This window comes from Dipteris shenzhenensis, chromosome 23, assembly GCF_047967505.1.
Source record: "Dipteris shenzhenensis isolate YYH24624 ecotype China chromosome 23, Dip_SZ_1.0, whole genome shotgun sequence".
Classification (NCBI taxonomy): Eukaryota; Viridiplantae; Streptophyta; class Polypodiopsida; order Gleicheniales; family Dipteridaceae; genus Dipteris; species Dipteris shenzhenensis.
The window spans coordinates 13,906,333-13,930,728 of NC_141618.1; the positions used below are offsets into that span (position 1 = coordinate 13,906,333).

General features: G+C 40.2%; 1 protein-coding gene and 1 long non-coding RNA gene across 2 annotated transcripts; one reads left to right on the forward strand and one right to left on the reverse strand.

Annotated features, from left to right (window-relative positions):
* The first annotated feature begins 18,632 nt into the window (after positions 1-18,632).
* On the forward strand, positions 18,633-24,021 carry LOC147887025 (uncharacterized). The gene is made up of 11 exons (XM_087394859.1): positions 18,633-18,686; positions 19,497-19,708; positions 19,906-20,158; positions 20,316-20,531; positions 20,648-21,083; positions 21,277-21,593; positions 21,686-21,883; positions 22,350-22,508; positions 22,776-22,894; positions 23,547-23,642; positions 23,744-24,021. Exons 1-11 carry the CDS (start codon positions 18,633-18,635, stop codon positions 24,018-24,020), a joined length of 2,337 nt encoding a protein of 778 aa, XP_087250985.1. The 3' UTR covers position 24,021.
* Positions 23,022-23,891, reverse strand: LOC147887026 (uncharacterized). The gene is made up of 3 exons (XR_015543236.1): positions 23,755-23,891; positions 23,555-23,659; positions 23,022-23,378 (listed from the first exon to the last, which is right to left on the reverse strand). It is a non-coding gene; the product is annotated as an uncharacterized LOC147887026 (long non-coding RNA).
* Positions 24,022-24,396: the final 375 nt, after the last annotated feature.

Sequence of the window (24,396 nt, forward strand, 5' to 3'; positions counted from 1 at the left end):
ATTTTCCCTTTTTAAACTTTTTAGAAAGAGGGAAAATAGCTATTTCCTTTATGTTGTGCAAATGTACAAGGCAAACGAGCGAGGGGGAATAGAGTGGAGCATGCCAAAACTCTCTACCTCATGGTGCTATTTCCCCTACCCTTGAAAGCCATTAATATGACCCTCTTCTACTAAGGTGAAATTTCTTTAGAGTTTTTCATTGGATTGTTAACATCCGAAATTTCTCGCCCACTCATGACATAAGCCCCTAAGTATGAGGCCATTTTCACACCCCATGTCTTTAGCATATATCATGGAAAGAAATGAATACACCTTTATCTATGCATCATATAATATTTTTTCAATAATAATAATAATAATCTTCAATATTATACTACTACACATAATAGTATTTATTAAATATATTAATAAATAAAAGTAATAACAATTAATATATATTATTTAAATAGATGATGAAGCTTCCAATTGACTTAATCCATTATCATATGTAGACCACACATTTCTTTGGACTCGTTTTCTATGGAATTGTGTTCTCCCCATGAAACTCAAAGTGTGTTACAAACCAACTTTCGAGATGCATTCCCATGTCTGCATATATGCATGCTCCTCAACTCTCAAGCCCAAAATCATAGTTCAGCCTCCTTCCCCGTCCTTGCATATAAGTTTGGTCTCAATTTCCATTCCTTGTGTCACAGAGCAAAATTTGGCTACTATGAAGCGTTGGGGCGACAACTCCCTTTAGTAAGAAAACCTATCAAAACCTTAAGTATGAGATGATTTTAACAATATGCCATGAGTAGAAATTATTCAAATTAACATGGTTGTGTTCTATATTTAAAGAGCTTCAAATATGTCTTTACACCTTGAAATTTGGGTAACACATGAAAAAGCTACATTAATTTGAAAGGAGATGGGTTTTCATATTTTAGTGTATATTTTGTTTTACCCACCCTCATCCAAAAGACCCCCCCCTTAGGCCTCACATATTATATAAAATATGTACAAATCTTAAAATCTTGCATATTTTTCAAGGTATATACCCTATATTTTATGGGATGGGGGTCATGAAATTTTCATATTTTTCCTTTGCATATTTGAAAATTTTAAAGGAAATCCATGCATATTATATATGGACCTTGTTCCCCCATACATTAGATTTTGGACGAGGGTAGTAACATATTACATATTGAGTTGGCGCCCCAGGTGTCAAGCCTCCCCACATCTTGCACCCCCACTGCCACACCACATCCACCTATCCAACCCAAAAAATACATTCCGCTCAGCAAGAGGAGAAGCATCACAAGTAGCACCAACACATGGTAGATGACTACGTTGTAACGGCCAATGTATTTGTCCTAGTGAGAAAGAGCTATTGTGAGCAGGCTACTCCTGGGTTGCCTGGCTTTTGTTTGACTCGTTGTCCTGACTCTTGCTTTGCTGTTCGATTTTGTGCAGCATGAGCAACATGAGGCAAAGAAGCATCCTGAGGAGTGTCACACGCATAAGGTGCGAGAGCATGTCACTGCGATTGGAGTTGGTGGGGTGGTAGTTCATGAGAAGCACAAGTGGAAGGAAGCCAAAAAGGAGACCAAGCACACGCTTCACCACAAACACTAGAAAAGCCCATCAATACACTTAGTAAAATTGAATGCTCATATTTTAAGAAGATGCTATACACTCCAATGGAGGTTGTGTTGTCATTACGTCCTTTTACCTTGAAAGTTTTTTATCGTGCAGTGGCGGCATCTCAGGCTGTTTGGGTGTTTGCCCACCAAAGCTAGTTGTTTGCATCGGGAAGCTCCTCTCTTGTTCGCATAGGTCATAGGGAAATGAGCTCTCTAAGTTCACCATGGGTGTGTGCTTGGGAAAAAAATAGAAATAAAAAATTATGCATCCTTTTACCTTGGAGTTTTCTCTTATGTTTATCTTGTTTCTCTTTCTAATAAAGGCTCCTTTAGAATTGTAATTACTCTTCCCTTAAAGCTTCCTTAATAGGATCAATCTTGGTTCTCTTTCATTATAATGATAGACAATACAGTCTTCCATCTAGAATAAGAGATATGCCCTTCAATAACTAAGATGAATCCACTACTATTCAAGGTGAGCCTATTATCTATTAGACTAATCAAATGTGCTTTTTCCTCAGCTAATTTCTGTTAAAGAAACATATAGGTAAGGCAATGTTGTAAAGTACATATTCTCTCTTAAATATCCATAGTAGTAACTCACATTTACATAATTGCCTAATGATTTCACTTTCTAGTACATATGTTCTCATCTACCATCTTCCTCCATCTCAATAGCATCATGTTTTCTATACTTGCTTTTGCTCACATTGTTTAAATAAGAGGACCCCCCATATTCAATTCAAGGATGTATGATTACTGGAAAAGGGAGAAGGGGAGGGTGGTATGGGGAGAGCGAAAGAGGACATTGATTCATGAGGACATTGCTCTACTTATGAGGGGAGGAGCCCTTATTTATGAGGGTAACAATTCGAAACCATCTTCATGTAGCCCAGCCGGATGTGCACAGTTTCCGAGCAAAAACCTACGAGCAGAAAAGTCTGAGTGATAATTTTTGGCACCGACCATGCTTGTATATTTCTCAAAGGAATATACAATTCTTTCTTAATTTCTCATTTATGGAACCATATACTTACTTATTTTTCATTATAACCCTCATTGTTAGAGAACATCATCTATATATGAACAAATAGTGAACACTTTAGAAACTCCTATAAATACCTCCCTACCATACTATCTTTTGAGGATTTTGGTAATTCAATCAATTTAAAAGAGTTTCCCTAATCTTTAGCAATCCCATATTTGAAGCTCTCATGTAATAATGTACACCATATTCCTTGGATGAGTAGGAAAAAGATATTAGAAACCTCATACTTGAAGCCATTATAATCAATCATAAATTAATCTCTAATGCATTATCAAATATGGGAAGGCAAGGTATGTATTTTAAAAATATTCCCAATTCTCTAAACCTAAGTACTTTTAAGGAAATGTGGTCTCTATTGAACTCCTTCCTACCATAATATGAATTAGGGAGAAGTTATAACTCTCATATACATCTTGAAATTTTTATTTTTTCTCTTTTATAACTATAAAAAGTATAGTTTCAAGCCTACCATTGCATAGATCATGGAATTTTGAACATTTTTCCTTTTTACAGCTCCTCAATCTGAGCTAAGGAGCAAAAGTTATGACCCCTTCTGCATAGGCTTTCCAAGGGTATTTCGCCGACGGAATAGGGTTGGGACAAGCTCTTCAAACCATATTCCTCTGGCAAAATACACTTAGAGGGTCTATTAAAAAGGTACTATTTATTTTTTCTAGGTCATCCTCAGGAATTGTAAAGAGGATATTTGCTCAAAATTTTATGATCCAAGCAATGGTGAAAGCAAAAGAAAGGATTTTTGAAAGTCATAAAATAAGTCACCACTTGGACATTATATATGTATATTATATAAAGGTATATTTATATCTATATCTATTTATTAATGTTTCATATTTACTTACATATTCCTTGAAATAATTTGGAATTTTTTGCTTCCCAAAAATGACTTAAGCCTATATATTTTGACCCCTCCCACCTTTTGTCTGCTCGTCGCTCGAGGGTTTTTGCTCAGAAAATGGAAACCCCCTAGCCTAGTGGAAAGATCATTCTAGGTGGGTAAAGGATGTCTTGCATTCAAGTCCCCCCTTTGCATGAAATTTTAAAGCTATTCCTTTGACCCTATTGAGCTATGTAATCTTGTCACCCCCAAAAAATTAATTGAGTTTCTCTATTATAGAGTTTTAGCTCTCCTTGGATGAATGAATAATTTGTTGACAACAAGGGCCTTTAGAATAGGCAAATGGAAGTATGGCTAAGAAAAAATTATGAGAGTTCTCCTTAGGTCTAGTATATGAATGGAACAATTTGTTGATATTAAGGCCTTCATAATCGATAGGTGGAAAGTATGATGAGCAAACTAGTTAATGGAGAAATTAGGTGATAATCAATAGACAGTTAATAGTGCATTCACACTTCTTCTAGCCATCATCCCACTTTAGACCAAGTTTCTTGAGTGCAATGGAATGTACTTAACTAAAGGCAAATGGTTGATATAGCCTCATCTTATACATTCATGTTTCTTCTAGTCATCATCCCACCTTAGACCAAGTTTCTTGTGTAATGGGAGAATAGTTAAGTAAAAGCGAATACTTGTCGTAGCCACATCTTATACATATTCACAATGGAGGAATCATTTGTGCACTCAACATATAGAACCTCTAAGCATAGGATTTAAATTGCTTGATTTAAAACCGTGCTTTATATTGATTTAATCAATTTCTTCAAATAAAATTTGTTTTAAAAAAAACCTCAATCAAGGTTTTTTTCCCTTGGTGATTGGTGGATTAGTCAATGCTTATCAAAACATGGTTTTCTACTAGACACATGATACATACTACTTGTATATTATATACCATGCAAAAATATGAGATATTATATGGTATAATAATGGTTAACTAAGTGCGAATAAAAGTAGAGATTTTTAATGATTTAAATCATTTAAATGTATTTAAATTGATATAAAACATACTTTTTGGATTAAAAAAGGTCTTTAAAAATCCATGCATTTTATGAACATGATTCGAGATGTGATCCCCAACAAAAACTTATGGATCATACCCTTTAGGTCTTCTTGAAGGTGAGATTTATTCATAGTTATTTATTTCCATTTTAAGTGTGTTATACCAATCCTTGTTTTGGGCTATGTCCATTGCATAACCTTAGTTTCACTTCACCTGTATCAAAGTAGGCTTGCTTATTTATCATTCACAACTCATTATACAATCATATTGGCATAGTTATCAGTCGTTCGATAGGCCCATAGTGTGGCGGCGAATTTATACTTCCAATCGCTGTGGACCAGCCACAACCGTACATGTCATGATTTGGCACAAGAATTTGTCTCAACTTTCGGCATGTCCATTCGCTCGAGGGGAGTAGGGAGTAGATTTTTGGTGCACTATAAGGAACTCACTCATTAGTATTTTAACTGTATCCTTCACAAAGTCTACCCCTCTCTCAGTCACAATCTCGATAGGGAGGCCGAAGTCCGGATATAACGTTCTTGTACAAGAACTTTGGGGTGGCCCTCACATACGTTTTCTTGGTGGCCTTGCCCTCTACCCATTTAGTGAAATAATCCGTGGCCATAATAATATAATGGGCCTGAGTTTCTCTCTCTCTCTCTCTCTCTCTCTCGGCATGCTATTTGCACCAGCAGCTAATTAAAGCCTACACCTAGTAATAAGGGGTATTCCTAGGCTTTTAGCCCACATATGCAAGCATTGTCTAGCCTCTTGGTTTCCTACCTCACCATAACCAAACTACAAGCTTGCATGATTATGGTTGACATAATGTTCCTTGGAGAGCTAGCCAAGCCATTGAGGGAGACTTGTTACATCGGGACCACCCTTGAGTTTCTCACGCCATGCCTTCAAAATAGTTCTAACCACAATCTCGACAAAGACAAACACACATTGTCTCAAAATAGCTTGGGTTGGGAATATTGGAAAGTGTTGTGTGAATGCACAACCAATAAGGCTTCTCATCCTCAAGTAGCAACTTTGAGAGCTAAAGTATGGACAAAGGTAGATGCATTGATAAAATTGCTTCACCAGGTTCAAATCGATGAGATGTATTATGAAAGGTTCAGAATGGCTCTGAAAGATTTTATGCAATTAATGGTGAAAGCATGGGGGGAGTCACACATTACCCATTACATGGTAATCTTGTCACCATCGTAATATTTAGCACTTGCTTTAATTTAAAGTTTGTGTTGCTGAAATGATGCTTGTCATGTTTGGAACATATTCTCTATGCACACGGACCATGGTTTGTATAGAATTGGGGTCCTTTGTCCATTTGGAATACACAAGGCATGGAGAAGTCACACTATAGAGCCAAGGCAGCCTACTTCAAGAACTCAAGGCATGGTGGTGGTGTCACTCGTAGCAATGCATGATGTTCAACTAGTTTTTTAGATGTTTACTAGGTAGGACTTTGAAGTCTGAAAAGGCAACGGCATCAGAACTTGCAAAAGCAGTTCAAATTATATCAAAGAATAGAAGGCATAGTGCTTGGAAAGCATCCATAGGGAGTCGAGGAGTTGCAAAAGCAGTTCAAATTATATCAAAGAATAGAAGGCATAGTGCTTGGAAAGCATCCATAGGGAGTCGAGGAGTCGCATGTTGGTTGCAAGCTAGAGTGAGAGAAGGGAGTAGATGGGTCCAACCAACAACATAAGATATGGTGTAATTGTATACAATTATGAAATGAATATCTTGCTTATTTTGACCACAATTTGTGTACTCACTCTTGGAGTCCAGGGTCCATGTGAGGCAAGGAGGTTGGGCAAGGTGGGGACAAGGTGAAGGAGGGGGAAGAGAAGGGAGGGGCACCGGGCGGGGCGGGGGGTGGAGTGGTGGCAATGATGGGGGGAGGGAGGGGGGAGGGCGAAGGGGGTAGGGGGGAGGGCAAAGGGGTTGGGGTGGGAGGGGGGCTGGAGGGGTTAGGGGGGGCGGGGGGCATGATGAGACCCTAAACGTAATTAAAAGTGGTGTAAATAGATGATGGGCCTATATAAAATGTTTTTAAAAACCCTAACTCTCATTATTCGATGGCACGAGTGAAGAACACTACTAGACCCACAAGACACCACCTCCACCCTTCTCGAGGAGCCCGAAATGCCCTAAATTGCCACACAAATTGGGCATTCTGGCAAGTCTAGAATGCCTAAATTTGCATCGAGGTAGGTTTAGGGCATTTTGGGCTCCTAGCAATGTCCTAGACACTTTTGCCTTCTATGTACGATAAAATTCCTCCACGATTTGATAGAAATGAACTTTGGAAACCTAGAATTGGTGAAAATCATACTAAATTGGCTAGAAATGTATTAAATTAACAAAATGAAAAGAATGGAGCAAATATATCATCGACTTAAGAAAAATACAATGGAATAAATATTATGAATTCATGAAGAGCAACGATGACTTAAAACAAATAAGAAAGACATGTAGTCATTAAAGTCATGTATCCATTGAAATATATGTTTATATTTACAAGAGGCCTCACAAGCTATCTTTCTTCTTAGCTAGTTCGAGTACATTGAGAATAAGGGTCTTTGAATCCCCTAGTGGACTGCTAGATATAAACCTAGCTGCAATAGCACTAAGATCCTCCTCTCCTGCTACTAAAGACATAGTTGTTGCCCGTCAATACCCTCCTGTGAATGTTTGATCCAAAAGCATTGATAGCATCTTGGCAGTGTACCAAAATCAACTTGTTGGCATTCGGAGTAATTTTGGATTATCCACTAATAGCGTGCGACAATGCCTTGCATTTCAACAACTCCGCAGGCCCTCGAGGAGAAAACTTGCTGTGGAAGACCACGAGGTGCTCTGCGACTTCACTGAGGTAATGGGACAAAGAATGATCTTGCCCAAATGTGTTGCAAACATTACCCCATCGAGATGAGAATTCATCAACCTCAAATGCCTCATGTAACAATTTGACAAACATTAGAAGACCAACAAAATAAATTATTCCGAAAGAACAACAAAATACAATATATTGTTCAAACTTACCACTATAGTGTCATCGGCTTATATCCCTTCCTCAATTGCAATGTTGATAGAACCAGGTCTTGCGTGATTTTCCATTTGGGAGGTGGAATCTTTCTCTTGACTTGTCTTGGAGGTGGAAGCTTCTACATGAGAGGGTTGTGTATCATATATGGACATGTTTGCATCCCTCATTGAGACTAGTGTCGTCAAGAGAAACTCTTCCATTGTCTGGTCTTCGGAACCTAAAACCCCGGGATCTTTGAAACTTGTGTCAACATCGAACCCAGATAGGACTCCGAGTGCGTCGTCCTCTCATAGTCCAAAAAGGACCTCTATGTCATGGAGGAATACATACTCTTCTCCGTCAATGATAAGGGGGGACAAGGATCGTAAGTCTGCTTTTGGGTTAGCGGTCTCCGATGCAAATTCTTACTCTACTCTTGTTGGGGGCTCTTGAAGTAGGCTCAATGCTTGAGCTGCTTCCATCTTCTCTGTTGCATGGTCAAGACTCTCTTCTGTGTACATGTTAAAGTCTAGTCTGGGGACGAGGATATTAGCAGTTCTACTAGAGGCCGTGTCGGACGATGAGGCTTCTTCCTCTAAATTTTCTTCTTGGAGAAGAAAGATGAATGTCATCTCCTATGAAAGGAATTTAGTGCCTATATTTCCCGTCATCCACTGCTTCTAGTATGTCTTTCACTTCTACTGTCCTAAACACTTCCTCTGTAAGATTATCACAAAAGTGGGTCAAGCGCTTCACAAACTTGGGTTCATTTAGGAATAGACACTTGATGTACTCTATCGGAACCCATCTCTTTGAAGAGTCGTCAAGTGTATATGAAAAATCTATGAAATTCTCTTGTATGCAGTGGATGAGATCTGTGAAGTCATCCTTGGCTCACATATATGTGCCTAGGACATCTAAAGTCCTATCAAACACAAAAAATTATACTCTATCAGAACCCATCTCTTTGATGAGTCATCAAGTGTATATGAAAAGTCTGTGAAATTCTCTTGTAAGTAGTGGATGAGATCTGTGAAGTCATCCTTGGCTCGCATATATGTGCCTAGGACATTCAAAGTCCTATCAAACACAAAAGATAGCTCTTCCTCTTGCAACCAGCAAATGCAGTTCGTGAGATGAAATCATGGAACAAAACTCTAGCTAAATCCATGGCAAATAGCAATTGATGGAGTGAGTAACTTTTGAGGGTGGGAGTTTCTAAAAGTGAAAGTGAGAAGATAACATAAAAATGTCTCTTACCCCTTTCTATATATCAAAACCCTAAAAATTAAAACTAATCATAAAATCCCCAAATTTTTTGAAAAACATTTACCATGAACTCCAAGGAAAACATGTCAATTTAATTGTTCATCATCTTTTGAAACAAGAACTAGGATTTGGCAAAAAATTAAATGTTGCACTAGTCAAACACATTGTTAACAATCTTCAAAGTTGCAGGAGGAATGAAATTGGCACTATGCATGCACTTCTCCACACGTTGGCTGATCTTACCACCATTTAAGGTAATGTTGAGGGACTCTGGCATGCCGTCCTCCATGAACAATAGGTGTTCTCGCACATCCCTTAGAGTCTATTGCGATGTAACATTCGCATTCTTGACATCTCCCTCTTCAACATCAATAGACAAACTTACCGATGTATTGTCTTCACATCATTAGAGTCTAGGGGAAGCCATTGGCCATTTGTTTTCTTCCAACACATGTATGGAAAAGCTAAATACAACATTTAGTGTGACAAATGGTATCTAATAACCACATTGTCTTTACATGTGTGACATTGAAACACATCACCCTTTTGTTCTCCTGACCTGGTTTCCCAATTCATCCCAAGTAAATCTTCAAGAACATTTTCATCTACGTTTATAGGACCACATAGTTTTTGTTCTATGCATATGTATATTTAGAAACAAAGAAGAAAGAATGTGTAGAGGCATAAACCAAGATAATCTTGCCCATTTGGATTCAAATGTAAACTTCATGGCCATGCCCACATATTTTGCAATCTTGTCCTTGTACGATTGCAATGTCCTTAAGTCCACAATGCTGCAATCCAAGTCTTGAAGCTGTGGTGGTGAAATGGTTTGCAGACGGCCATAGCTTGATGATGTCATTGGAGTGATGTACGTTGCATTATACCAATACACATTGTTCTTTCACAAGGAGGCCAACTTCTCCCCTGCGTGCATTTGCTTACCTAAATCCTCATGGATCGCAGCAGCAGTGAACTTGCCTATGAATGACTCAACTAGTTCCCACTCCTCGAAGTCCAAAGGGAAAACATCTGCCATGAATAAGAGCTCTTAGAAACCAAACAAAAAATTTCCAAATGGACTCATTACACTTACAGGTGAAAAAGGTACATAGATAGAAAGGCTCATGTGTGATGTTATCCTACATTGATTGAATGATGGAGGAAGCTGCACATCTTTTCCCATGTAGACATGTTGCACTTTTGCGAGCCATCCTTTCTTCCCAAACTTGAATTTCAAGATGCGTCCCTTCCACTCATGCATATCACCTCTCTTGCTCTTCGGAATCTTATGTGGACTTTTGGCTGATCCTTTCATCATTATACAATCATTCAAGCTATAGGTGCAAGGGATCCACTCATCCAATGCATTTCTTCTATTGTGAAAGACACAAGAGGTCACAACATTGCATGGTATTGTAGCCTTGCTCCTCACCATGCTTGTAGAGGTTGCAACAGAAAGAATGGGACTCCCACATAGGGCAATACAGCTCCAATAGAGGCACAAAAGAGGGAGAAGGAGAGGGACAAAGTAGCACCAACAGAGGCACATGAGAGAGAGAGAGAGAGGGGGGAGAGGGGAGGTACACAACAAATGGAAGTGAGAGAGAGAGAGAGAGAAAGAGAGAGAGAGAGAGAGAGAGAGAGGAGCTGCAGCACAAGCAGGCAAGAGCAAGAGGGAGTAGAGAAAGAGGGGGAAGAGGGAAAATGCAAGGGAGGGCAGCGTGCCATTTCAAAAATGGAGGGAATGGCAGGCTGGACTAGAATAGTGGGTGGCAGAGGCCCTAGAAAGAGGGAGGGGGGAATAAATTTTCACCACAAGGGGCCTACCGTGTCATTAAGGCCAATTTGGGCTCATGTGGGGGAGGTGCACCTAAGAGGAGGGTCAAACATGGGTTAGGGGGGGGGGATGGTTGGGTGGTCCCTAGTGTGAGGGGGACAACCAATAGGGGCTCTTTGCAGGCCTGCCCAACCTCCACTTCAGCATACCATTTCCCCACACCTTCTAGCACTCTCATTGGTACACCTCAAATCCCTCTCTAATCCCTTGGAACTAGGAAGCACTAATTGGAGGCCCTTTTGAGACCCCATTTCTCCCCTAATGATATCAAATTCTTTGACAAGCGCAATTGTACCAATAATTGTTTGAAGACATTCACTCACATGTATAAATCAGAGAAGGTAAATGAATGCATTCACATGCGCAAGTGTAAGAATGATTATCTTTAAAGCTATACATTCATTCACCTGCATAAGTAATAATAGGACATTTCTCACTAGCATAAGAGCAAGAATGAATTTATTTAAAATTTTGCATATGTGAATATTATAAGTTTCATTTATTCAAATGTACAAGTTTAAGAATAAATATTTCTTTAGTATAATTATTCCACATAGTATTTATTCACAAAAGAAAGATGCTTCCAATTATTGTAAAAGAATGAAACACAAACACTCAATCTACTTTCACATAAGAGCCCCTAAGAACTCAACACACAAAATTTCATCTTATTTGAAACCTTCAATATTGCTCAAGAAATCTAAAATATCTTCCTTCTTTGATCTTGTTTGGTTGCTCTCTTTTGCTCAGGTGGAGTCCCAAGCACGAGATACCCAAACTCCCATCATCGTTGACCATATTTAGGAAAAGTTATTCTTACTACTGAACATATTTGTAGAATATACTATTCACACTAATAAATTATTCATACGAATATTGAATAATGTCGTGGGATTTTCTTAAAAATGTGACGTGGTACAGCAAGTTCTTACCCTATTTTTCATTCCCCATCAAATTGTTCGACCGATTTGTTCATATTTTTCAAATTATGAATTTGAAATTCTCCACTTAGTTGGTGTCTGCCCATCTAAAATTGAGTTTCTCTTTTATCACTCTCTAAAATCCCCTTTACGTCTCTTCCTCTAATATTCCCTTTCCCTCTTATTCTCTCATCCTTTGTGCATTTAGTCTATGCTCTTCTTTCCCTCTCCCCCTCTAAAAACACCCTTTTGCTCTTCCCTACCCACTCTTTTGCTCCCCTTCCCTTCTCCCTCTCTCTCCATCTCCCTCTTTCTTCTCAATCCCTCTCTCCCTCTCCCCCTAGGGCACCAACTTAATATGTGTTATGTTACTACCCTCGTCCAAAATCTAAGGTATGGAGGGACAAGGTTCATATAGAATATGCATGGATTTCCTAAAAATATTTCAAATATGCAAGGGAAAAATATGAAAATCTCATGTCCCCCCTCCCACAAAATATAAGGCATATATCTTGAAAAATATGCAAGTTTTTAAGATTTTTACATATTTTTCATAATATGTGATGCCCAAGGGGGGGGGGCGGGGGGTCTTTTGGATGAGGGGGTTGAAATAAAAAATACCCTAAAATATGAAAACCCATCTCCTTTCAAATTAATGTAACTTTTTCATGTGTTACCTAAATTTCAAGGTGTAAAGACACACTCTTTTAGTGTAGAACACAACCATGCTAATTTGACTAATTTCTACTCAAGGCATATTGTTAAATTCATCTCATACTCAAGATTTTGATAGGTTTTGTTACTAAAGGGAGCTGGTGCCCCAATCTCTCCCTCTCCCTCTTCCCTTCCTGCGTCTCCCTCACCCCCTCCCCTATCTCCCGTTCCCATTTTCCCCTCCCTGATTCTCTCTCTTTTCTCTCTCTCTCTCTATCTATCTATCTATCTCTATCTCTTAACTCCATCACACTCAGATCCTTAACACCATCACACCTATACACAAGGAAAGTGCTCCCATGAGCCTAGAAAACTATAGGAGCATTGCAATTGGACATGTTATGTCCAAGATCTATGCATCAGTTTGTCACATATCCTAACCTAGTTGTAGAGCTTCAAAGATTCAAAGCCATTGGGAAGGGTAGGGTTCTGGGTAGATCACACGACCATGGAACATATACTTACATTCAGGTGGATCATCGAGGAGGACAAGGGATGGAGAAAGATGGTGTATTTTTGCTTTGTGGAATTTTGCAAGGCTTCGCAAAAGTGCTAAGTGCTCGACTCATTAAACACCTACTATAGGATTTGGGATACAATTTGGACATCAGCTGAGAAGTCATGGCACTTTATGAGAGTGCCTTAGGTAGGGTTTGGGTAGCTACAGAGTGGATAGAGGAGATCATGAGCACAAATTGGGGTCACCAACCTCTACAAAAATGAGCTTGACACCTTTATTGGGACCCTAGGATTGATTGTTCTCTAGTCAGATCCTTACTTCGTATTATCCTATATGAAGACGATGTGACTATCTTTTTCAATAGAGGGGCTCTAGCAACAAGTAGTGCTAAGGGACTCTAGAAACAACTAGATGCACTTCATACCTTCTATGAGACACATGACTTGAAGGTCAACCTTGGTAAACTCAAGGTCATGGTTTTCAACACATCCCTAGCATCCATGCAAAGATAGCACTTTACATTGGATGGGTTGCTAGTGGAGGTAGTTGCATCCTACACATAGCTAGGTGTCCTATTCATTGGCCTGCTATTTACAATGCGACTAGCGTTATAGGATTGACTGAGGAGGGGGTATGCCACTCTGGCCACAAGAAAGGTGCTTTCATTAGCACTTCTAGGACCTAGGCTCTTGTCTTTCACTCTTTGGGGCCAGATCTATCAGAGATAGAGTTGGCTCAAGTTGAGAGGCTTCAGGTTCTCATGCTTTCACCAATGATTCGCAATAAGCATTTTGTCCCACATCAAAATTTTTGGCTAAGTTTGGGCCATCCCCACTACAACTCGATGTGGCATTTCAGGTCATCACATATCTCTTCCACATAAGTGAATATGATCTTGCACCACAAGACAATGTAGGCTTCCTTGGTTGGCTTTATCCTCCTCCATGGCATTGGCAATAGAAGGTGACCAGAGGTGTTGGTATACACATACATGCATATGGTTTGAGCATCTGGGGCTCCACATAGACAGGCTACCTCCCTACCAGTATAGCGTTAAGGCCCCTCTATCCCGTTCACATATCACGAGGTGAACAAAGTCATCCAAGAGGATCTCCTACAATTACACATATTCAGGAAATGGTCGTGAGCTCCCTATGTGAAGCTCAACTTCTATAGAGACTACTTCCTAGGGTTTCATTGACCCACTAGGATACTCATAGATCCACCTCCCCCACTCCAGGAGGATTTTGATCCGGTATCTCCGAGTCTCATCACATTGTCTCGGGCTAAGGGCATACCCAAATAAAGTTGTATCTATTCCTTGTGTGATTCCAAGGAGATCTAGTAGGAGCAGAATCTTTTAGATGCCATGCATGTATGACGAGATCGAAGGTTGATATCACTTTCCTTTTAGAGATGGTTTCAGATCCCTATCTAGCTTCCTCCCCTACCTAGATCAGAGACGCTTGGTAGCCTTCATCCATGAGGTCATACCGCACATGAAGTGGCTACTCAGGGCATGTAGGACAAGATCAGGACACACAGCTAGAGCATGATCACTGAGTTTTTCTAGGTAGACAACACCGACCAACAAGACTCATGGAAGTGGCGACTACGAGGACCTGAGCCAGAGTTAGAGAGACACTGGACCTCATCAGTGCAGAGAGGCATAGATCACATCAAGGGACCTTCCTTCATGCTCATTATCCCCGAGTGCACAACCCAAAAGAGTTATTGTTGCACTTGTTTGGTACACGACTATAGCTTGGAGACTACAGTGGGTTGCACATGTTGATAGCTACCAATGCTCTATCACATGGTTTATGCCACCATAGTAGCCTCACACATAGACACCCCTCTCCTAGGGTTGACGCTCTCGCTGGCTTCCACTTAATAAGCTCAAAGATGTTTCTCTTTTATACCAACGCCATTATGATAAGGATTATGGATTTTCTTTTGTATTCATCCTGGTTGGTGATGCCCACTTAGTGGTTGCACCCCTTCGCTCTCATTATATCATAGCTTCTTTTGGTATTTCTCTCTCTCTCTCTCTCTCTCTCTCTCCCCCCCCTTTTATCGTGGTTTTCTCTTATTGCATACTCAGGAACCAAGATGCCCATGAGTAAAAGAAAAAAATTCAAACAAAGGAGTAGGATTCAAATTATACAAGTAAAGTGACAATTCATTTCGCACAAGGAGGTAGACCTACTAGTAATCTTTGTCACATGCATGACTGCACACTACCATCAATGTGAGAAACCTTGAGTCTTTCTCATCCTCCCACATTCCCTTCTCTACTGCCTTATTGCTCTCTTCTCTTACGATTCTCTTGTGAGTGCTCTGAGTGCCTCCTTGTATGCCTCTCACTCATATACTCCTCATATATAACTAGCACATAGCTTGGGCATAGCTTTAGGTGTTAATCTCCGATCTCCCCATCCTTTGCCCTCTCCCTCCCCTTCCCCTCTCTTTCCATCTTCCCCCTCCCACTGGCTTTCCATCCCTCTCATTTCCCTCTCCATCTTCCTCTCCCTCCTCCATATAAGTTCCGCTTTCTCACTCCATCCTCATCAAACATTCCTTGGAATTCCCTATCCCTCTTCCCTCTAGTATACCCTCTCCCTCTTCCCCTATAACATCCACATTCCATCTCTCTATAAATACATTCCTCAAAAAGATAATTTGCAAGGCATCTCTTAGAGGAAAGGGTTAGAAATTCCAAAAAGAATTGTTAAAAATGTAGGACTTCCTTTTGGAAATTTTCTGAAGTCATTATAAGCAATAATACAAACAACGGAAAATACATTATAATTTACTAGCACATTATAATAAACCTTTTTTTCCCCTAACACCCCATTGGCCCCTTTCACCTTTTTTGGATTCTCTCTCTAAAATTACTGTGAGAATGAGATTAACTTGCTTCCCTTGCTAATGGATCAAAGGTATTTTTCATTGACTTGGCCAAGGCCTTGAATGGGGAACAAAGGAAGCGAGACATTCAACTTACTAGGATTGAACTTTTGGCAAGGCCACATAAGCATTGGCTTCCACGGCCCTCTAATTCTACCATAATTGGTCATTTTTCATAGTTTCCATACACAAGGAGCCCTTTTTCACTAATCTGAAGGGTAAAGTGCCTTGAGTTGGCACAAAAATGTGCAAGGACTTTATACATGATGGGATTGATATTGTGGCAAGGTCACATAATCATTGTATTCCACTCGCTTCTCTACTTCGCTCTTTTTTCACATGTATTATACCATGGGATCCAACCCAAGTGGGTAAATCTCCTTGAGTTAGGAATGATTCTACATGGCTCTTACTCTTGTGGCAAGTCCATAAAGAGATTAGATTCCATTTGCCCCATCTAATTCAACCATATATGCTATTTTTTCACCTTGACTATACCAAGGGAGTCATCTTTTACTAGTTTGGGCACATGGAATGGGTAAGGGCTCTTAAGCCAAGAAAATATGAACAAATTCTTCATGATTTACGATATTGGGCTTGTGGTGGAAAGGCCACATAAGCATTGGATTCAATTTGCTCCTCCAACCATGGATGATTTTTTCAAGTTAGTTTCATTAAGAAGCTAAACTTTTATATTGGCGCCGAAAGTTTGTATTCCTTAATAAAAATAAAATTTTGAAACATTCGCCAGGATTTGAAACTTTTATGCAATAAAATTTAAAGTTTCACCAAGATTTATATTTTTTGCTTAAAAATTCAAAAGAAAATATATAAAAGAGTACTACATTCTACCAATACTGTGAAAATAAAAAAATGAGCATGAAAACTTTCACCAAGATTTTATATTAATATATAAGCATAGCCTCGATAAAAACATCCCTGCCTCCAACTAAACCATAAATGTTCATACTTTCTAAACCAAGGAGAGATTTGAATTGGTTTAGTAGAGCAAGGAGAGATTTTGAATTGGTTTAGCAAACCCAAGTGGGTAAAGCATTGCACAGGATTGTGCAAGGCCCTTAAAATTGGGAGCCCACAAGTTGGTGGAACATGGTTTTGGTGCTCACCTTTTGGGAACACCTTCCAATTGAGGCTATTTGTTTTGGCATCACTACATGCCATGATGACTTTTTGGGAGGACACTTAGGATATACTAGAGTCTTGTCCAAGCTTCGTGTTAAATTTTATGGACCAACATGAGACTTCCCCTTCACTCTTGTACAATTGACAAAACAAGGGGGGATGGGGACTATCGATCTTTTCTCTTTGAATGAATAAGTGAGCACCATGAGCATAGGTAGGCATTACCCCAAACCACTACAAGACACTCAAGCTCAACCTTTTCATTCTTTAATAGAGTAATTTGCTAACGTACATAATTGGCATTCATGGTGTATTCATGTCTCATTGAAAGAGAACTGCACCCAATTCATGATTAGGTGTATCGGATTACATCCTAAAAGGCATTGATTTTATTGATCAAATGTAGATTGACATTTATTATTCTTCAAACCAAACAAGAGCGCAAAAGTGCATGTGGGCATTGCCTTCTGAGATAGTGGTGGTGGTAAGCAACACTTAGAGGAAGCAACCATTTTTTTTTGGGGTTGGGCTAGTAAAAGGTAGTGCACGTGGGCATTGCCTCCTGAGATAGTGGTAAGCAACACTTAGAGGAAGCAACAATTTTTTTGGGGGTTATGCATGAAGGTAAAAGCTTTGTATAAAAAAAGCACAAAATTACATGTGGAAATTTACAAAGAAGAATCCGACTTTCCACTAGCACTGCCTCTAAGGAAGGAGTACTATTCCTTTTCAAAGTAATTGCAATCATAAGAAAAATGGTGGGCCAAGGATTGTGATCTTATACTGTTGTCTTTAACTTTGAACCACAAACGGTCACTTTTAAGTTCCATTCTATAACCAAACAGTATGTCCTTTTTAGGGCAGACTTAACATTCCCAATGTATTCTTAGTCAAACAAAGGAGGTTAATGGTATAGAAGCTATGAACCCTAACATGAGATCTTGCCAAATATGTAACTATTAGTCTCGAGCAAGCAAGGTCATCGGTCCTTGGCACCCTAATGGTGAGCATGATGTCATTACTTGTTACGTGAACACAATCTACACACGGAGACACACACACACACGTGTGCATGCACGTGCGCGCACACACCTCTAAAACCCACACGTGTTTTGGCATGCCAAAGGCAAATGCCAAAGCGGTTGTTTCTATCTATGGGGATTGTGCAAGGGCTTTAAATGAATGCTATCATGAAAGGATGAAGTGAGAGGGGATGTAAACGTTGTGCTAATATAAGGGTGAGGTTGTCCTTAAATGAATGCTATTATGGAAGGATAAATATTAAAGTGAGGGGATTTAAAGGTTCTTCTACTCTAAGAGGGCCTCCCCACGCGAGCCAGTGGCTCTAGGGGAGCCCTATTGGCAAGATTTATTTGCAGCCCCATGGAGCTGGAGAGCTGTCTCAGCGGGGTTCCTTGGCAATCAAATGCCAGCACAATCTGAAATTCCAGCCCGAGAGGAAAGAGCCTCTCCCATTGGTGGACAGGGGGACCAAAGTGCAGGTTCAGGGAGGGGGAGCCCGCTTCAAGGTACAATTTGGCCCCGGGACGGAATTCCTCGGCTCAGCAGCTCCCTCCATCTCGAGGAGCATGCGAGTGAAATTTTGAAGATTTGAAAATTTCACCTTATTACTTAGTGAAATCTTGAAATTTAAAAAATTCCCCTTTGCAAGAAGATACGTCTTTTCAACACACGAATCTTCAAATCAACGAATCAGCGTCCCCTGCGTCCTCTCGTCGCCATGGACCCTGCCGACCTTCCCATCTCCTTGAACTGTGCCGTCGAGCAAGAGAAGGTCATTGCTTGCTCCCACAATTTGTAGCACCTTCATACATCCAATTCTCAAATTCAGATTGATCGAAAACATGACACAGTAGCAGCAGCAGCAGCAGCAGGAGGAGGAGTAATTGATTGCTCCCGGCTTCAGACCTTTAAATTAGCTTACATCCAATTATTACAGGAGGAGGAGGAGGAGAGAGTGAGAGGGAGAGAGGCATCCGCGCTTTTGTGTGTGTGTGTGAGAGAGAGAGAGAGAGAGAGAAACGGATGGGGGGAGAGAGAGAGAGAGAGTTGAAAGCGGGCATCTCTCGCTCGGAAATGCCAAAAGAAAATTTTGGGCTTCCAAATCCTTTGCGATCCATTCGTCGAATGTCAAGAGCAACCACAGCTTCAACACAAAATTTTGAAGAAACGGGATAGCAAGGAAGCGACATCGTTGGGAAAAAATTACAATCCAAGCGACGCTGAAGCTAGGATTAGAGCGTTTGTGCTATAGCTCTGGGATGTGATTCGCGAGAACCTTTACTCTCCGTTAAAAGCAAGGATTCTCCATTTCGTGTCTTTGTCATCCTTTAATTTCACCCATTCCAGCTTCCACCCATTTCAGTGTGTGCTTTGCCCATTCCAGCTTCCACCTATCTCAGTGTGTGCTTTTCCCATCTCTCAATGTCACCTTCTATTCTACTCCAACGTCTATATAATCAAGATGCAAAAGAGGATGCTCATTGATAATCATTTGACAATTAAAGAGGTTCACAAATGATAAAACCTTATCAAATTTAATAGATTGTTTGCTCTGGCAATAATATTTCAGCTTTCATTTCAGATCATGAAAGGAGTAGAGCTCATTTTTTCAGACAAGCTAAATGAAGCTGAAGAATATTTTGAGGCAATGAAACCAGGAAGCTTCCGGTATAGCCTTTACCATGCAGAAGTAGCAGTTTATGTGGCGCTCGTATCATGTGATGAATCAGACATACAACGTGCAATGACACTCCTCATGGAAACAGAAGCACTGGCAGGTCAACTAGCCCAGAAGTAAATTCAAGATCACTCTTTTCAGTGCTTGCAAGTTATCATTCAAAGTACCTACCGCTAATCCATTGCTACTCCACACAAGCTGCATACCATACGATTTCAAATAGAACATCTTACAAGCCGTATTTTGTCTGATAATTGAGTAGTGCCGAGTTACAGTGGATCTTGATGTCAGCCTAAATTTTTCCAATATACAGATATCGAACCCATAGCAACATTCGGAAAATGAATGTTACAGTATCAAACATTAAAAGTTGGGCTCTAGGGAAGATCTCCAAGAGATATTCAACAAGCATTTCACCTGCGAAAACTGCCACCCCGGATGCAGAAGCTGGAGAGAAGGATCCACTACAAAGAGAGGCAGCAGTACATAATCACCGCTTCAGAAGAGCAAGATTGTGGACCCTTCAAATCCAGGCTGAATGTTATTTAATGTCTTCCCTTTTACAGGTTTGAAAAATTCATCCTCCGTGCAGTTGAGGCAAGAAAAACTTATTAGTTTCCATTACGTCAGTGACTCATGGTACACATGGACACTGAAAAACCGAGAAAGGTTCAACTCTTTACTCAACGAATGCCGCATTTCTTTATGTAATCTATGTTCCAGATAGTGAGTGTGGGAGAGAGCTGGAGTTCCATAGTCAAGATGGGTTATAATTTAAGGCGGACATGGGGACTTTACCAGCATTGCCGGAACAAGCTCAAACAAATAACCAAAGAATGGATTGCCATGGATGGTACTTTTGATTTCCTGGGTGATCTGAAGAACGTGGAAGGGGATGAAAGCAGCAGTTCTGATAGTGATGATGAGGACGCTGCAAATGTAAGTGTCCTGCTGCCTCATCCTAGGATATCATTGATCTGTCTCTGGACAGTGGACAGGAGGGCTAAATTTTCAAGCCTGACCGTTCAAGCCTGACCTCTGTTCTTATTTTGCAGAATGCAGGAACTGTTGATCCAACCAATGGCTCGAATCCTTTTTTGGCCATGCAGTCTGAAGGTGACTCCCAAGGAATCAGTGCAGTGGAAATTTTAACAGAAGGAAGACCAGGTCCAAGTTCAAGCTCCTGGACAAGTACAACTCTGCATTCCAACGAAGACTTCAGTTCCGATAATTTAAGTGGTTTCTCTTTGTTGGTATTGGATGCAAAAAAGGGTGTAAAGGAAGATACAGAGATGTACTCCCTCCGCATTGGGTTGCAGTTTGGAGAGGGTGCATTCAACCTCATCTTGTCTCTCATTCCCTCGAGCTTCCAGAAAGCTCTAGAGGTCATGCGCTTTCCTGCTGATAGGGAAAAGGGAATAGCCTTACTGCAAAAGGCTTGTGCAACAAACCATCCAACCACTCCTCTCGCATCTGTAATGCTCCTTTATTGTAAGTACAAAAGATGTTTGTTTCGAGAAACTTTTCAGTTGATTGACTGTCCTCGCTGTTCTGGGCTTGCTTTCAAGGTTTCATAAATTCTCGTCTTGAGAGTTGTATTAAATTATCAAAATACAATTACAGGTCTCAAAACCTCCGTATATAGTATTAGTGACATTTGTGAATCATGGCCTTGATTTTCCAGATCATACAGTCATTAGTGGACTTTTGCCTTACTACTCAGAGTCTGCAAAGGCAGCTCATGAATTGATCAATAGCTTGCCACCTGCTTGGAAGTCTTGTTCATTATTCCGAATGCTTCATTCAAGACTTGAAAGATATGAACGACATCTTACTCAGGCAACGGATTTGGTTATTCTTTGTCCGGAAGATCCCTACACCATAACAGGGAGGGGAAATATGCGAAAGCTCAGGAGTTTGATGCTTGATGAGCTTGGCTGGTGCCTTCTTCTGCAAGGAAAATTTGCTGCTGCTGCTAACTGCTTTGCCACACTACTGCAGGTGAGGCTGGCTGCATTTCAGTATCTTCAGAGGGTAGAATCTTCTAGTATTTACAAGTATGAAAGTTTCTGCTATGAACTATCCTTTTACAGGAATCGGCATGCTTTAAGCCGTACTATGCCTTCTTACAATCTTCATGCCTATGGGAAGCAAGTGAAAACTCTCATCATCAAGCAGGATTATTATTGAAAGAGTTACCAACACTACTAGCAAGCAAAAAGCAACAGCAGCTCACACCATTGGAACAATATGCTCTGCAAATTTCTTCCAAGTTTATTGCTTCCAATCAGGTGTTTGCACGGGCATTTTATGTCAGCACTTTTTTCATTTCAAGACATTGATCATAATCTTATTTTAACAAAAAGTTTAGGTCTTCAGAAACATTTGTACATCCCAAACGTTTGTCTGTGCCTCTCCAGCTTCAGACGTTAAAATGCACACTTCGACCACATATTCACATTTGAATCCCCCGAAGTACTTACCCTGCAGTAGTTATTTTTCAAAGATCTCTCGCACCAGTAAATTTCCATCAAATCCTCCCATTACTATCCTCTTAAAAATTAGCCTTCACTTGATATTAGCACCACGATTTTTCCCTTAACATCCCCAATATACATCTGTGCACTTGAATTACTTAGGAAAAGAAAGGAGTTATGTGAAGCCTTCTTTTTTGAACCCCCTTATTTTCCTTCAATTCAGCACAGCTCTAGTTTGATTCTGTGAATTGTTCTGTTCATGATTATGACTTCTTGGTAGGCCCCTCTATTTCCTGCTCTGGAGCTAGCTGCTGTATTTAATGGTTTTCAATTTATGGACAAAGCTTCCTTAGAGTTACATAAAAGAGGTGTGGAAGAAGTTTTGAAAGGACGCACCCAGACACACAAACTAACTTCTGATACTCCTCAAGATGACGTGGTAACTTTCCCTCACAATGCTTTTATTTTGAGACTCTATTCATTGCTAGTTTGCTAGACGAACAGTTTCAATAATATTGCTTAAGACAGTGGCGTCGCCTTTGCAATTGCTTCTGTATTCATTGCTTGCTTGCCAAACAAACAGTTTCAATAATCAAACTCCCCATTTAACCCATGATTGCAGCCAGTCGCATTGGTATCAGCTTCGCATTATATAAAGTAACTTATGCATGTGAATACGCAGGAGAGTAACTTGTTAAGGACTGAGATCATGCAGGATTTGCTTACTGGTGAAGATTCTTCTATTTCTACAACTGGAGAAGTGTTTCCGAGGCCTAGGCTCCATTATGAGCACAAGTGGACCAAATCAAGCAAGATGACCTGCAGGTTTGTTTTGTTTGGACAATTTACATTGATCAGGCACAAAGAGTATGTCTTTCAAAACAGGTTGGATGTCTTTGAAAAGAATTCATGGAGTTTTGTTAAATTGTTCCATGCATAGCTCTGCCTTCAATCTGATCTGATTCCAATCGATCCATGCCATTACTACAAATTCTCTACTCACATCCGTGTCTTAACACCAGTCCAATTTCCACATGTGGTTATTACAATAAAAGATCCTGGCCTTTCAAGCCTTTCCCTTGGTAATCGATGTTTAAGTGGATGAGTTAATACAGCATCCAACCACAGTTTCCAAACACAATAGGCAAGTAGATGTTACACCATGCAGTTCCCTCTACGTCCGCTTGTCTATCCCTCACCCTAGCCTGCCCATACATTCTCCCATGCTTTACATCTTTGCACCAGCGTACCTTAATTCAGGCATTGAATTCATCTCCCTTCTCACTGGTACTTTGTCAATGTTGAAAACCTTGGTAAGATCAGAAACAACATGGCCGTTTTAATCGTTACTAGAAAACGACTTTTACCAGTGATCTTGGTTTTCATTTCCAACGTCACCAAGCAATAAAAAGAAATAATCTTCTCCATATTTGGTGGTAATGCTCGGAAAACATGAACAATTCCATGGTTTGTACAGGTTCTTACTTGGACTATGCCAGAAGAATCTAGGAGATATCGAGAAAGCAGATGATAACTTCCGCTATGTAATCAGCAATTCAGAAGTCATGTGTGGGTAAGACGTAATCTAGTCTGGAAAGCGAATTTGTTTAAATCAGACAACATATTTAGAAAGCAGGATCTCAAAGCTGTTATCTAAAAAAGCATTCCTTGCAGAAACCTCGTACCATACAGCTGTTATGAGTTGGCTTCAATGCTGCTGCAGCAGGAACCATCATCGCCAGAGGGGCTTCAACTTCTAGAGCAATGTTTGTCCTATCCTGCCCATGAATTTCAGGGACGCTTAAAGCTGGTTGTGGGCGAGTTGTTCAAGCGCTGTCGGAGTAGCTCTAACACTATTGAACCCTCCCAAAATCTTCAACAAGGAAGCCTAAGAAGGGTCTCGGACCAGTTCAAAACCAGAATTTCCAAGCAAGATTCCATCACGAGGTAGATTACAATTTATTCTTCTCTAGGCGGGACTGAATGTATTTGTAATACTATAAGCCTTAGAATTATTACATAAAGGGTTGCAGCTGAGCAATTAAAAGGTAACTACAAGAGACGACTGATATATTGAAAGGTTTTTTGAATCAAGACAGCTTTTGGCCTGCCTTTAGGTAGCCTTAGTGAAGGTTCAACTTTCAGAAACCAAAAATAATTTCTAGCATTTTCTAGAGGTGTTTTTTTCGCAAATTCTTTGATTGTTGGTGTGTTGACTTTAGAGCATGTGTTTCAAATTGGAGTGTGCTTTTTCTCGAAGTGCATTCATTCCCTCTCTCTACTCTTCATCTCTCTCTCTCTTCTCCTTCTTCTCTCTCTCTCTTCTC

What these genes read in the sequence shown, in the direction of transcription:
- LOC147887025 (XM_087394859.1), top strand. Translation starts at nt 18,633, where the DNA reads ATGGACCCTGCCGACCTTCCCATCTCCTTGAACTGTGCCGTCGAGCAA. An exon ending in TAATGTCTTCCCTTTTACAG is followed by an intron (nt 20,159 to 20,315) that starts GTTTGAAAAATT and finishes TCTATGTTCCAG; the next exon opens with ATAGTGAGTGTGGGAGAGAG. An exon ending in ATACTCCTCAAGATGACGTG is followed by an intron (nt 22,509 to 22,775) that starts GTAACTTTCCCT and finishes TTAAGGACTGAG; the next exon opens with ATCATGCAGGATTTGCTTAC.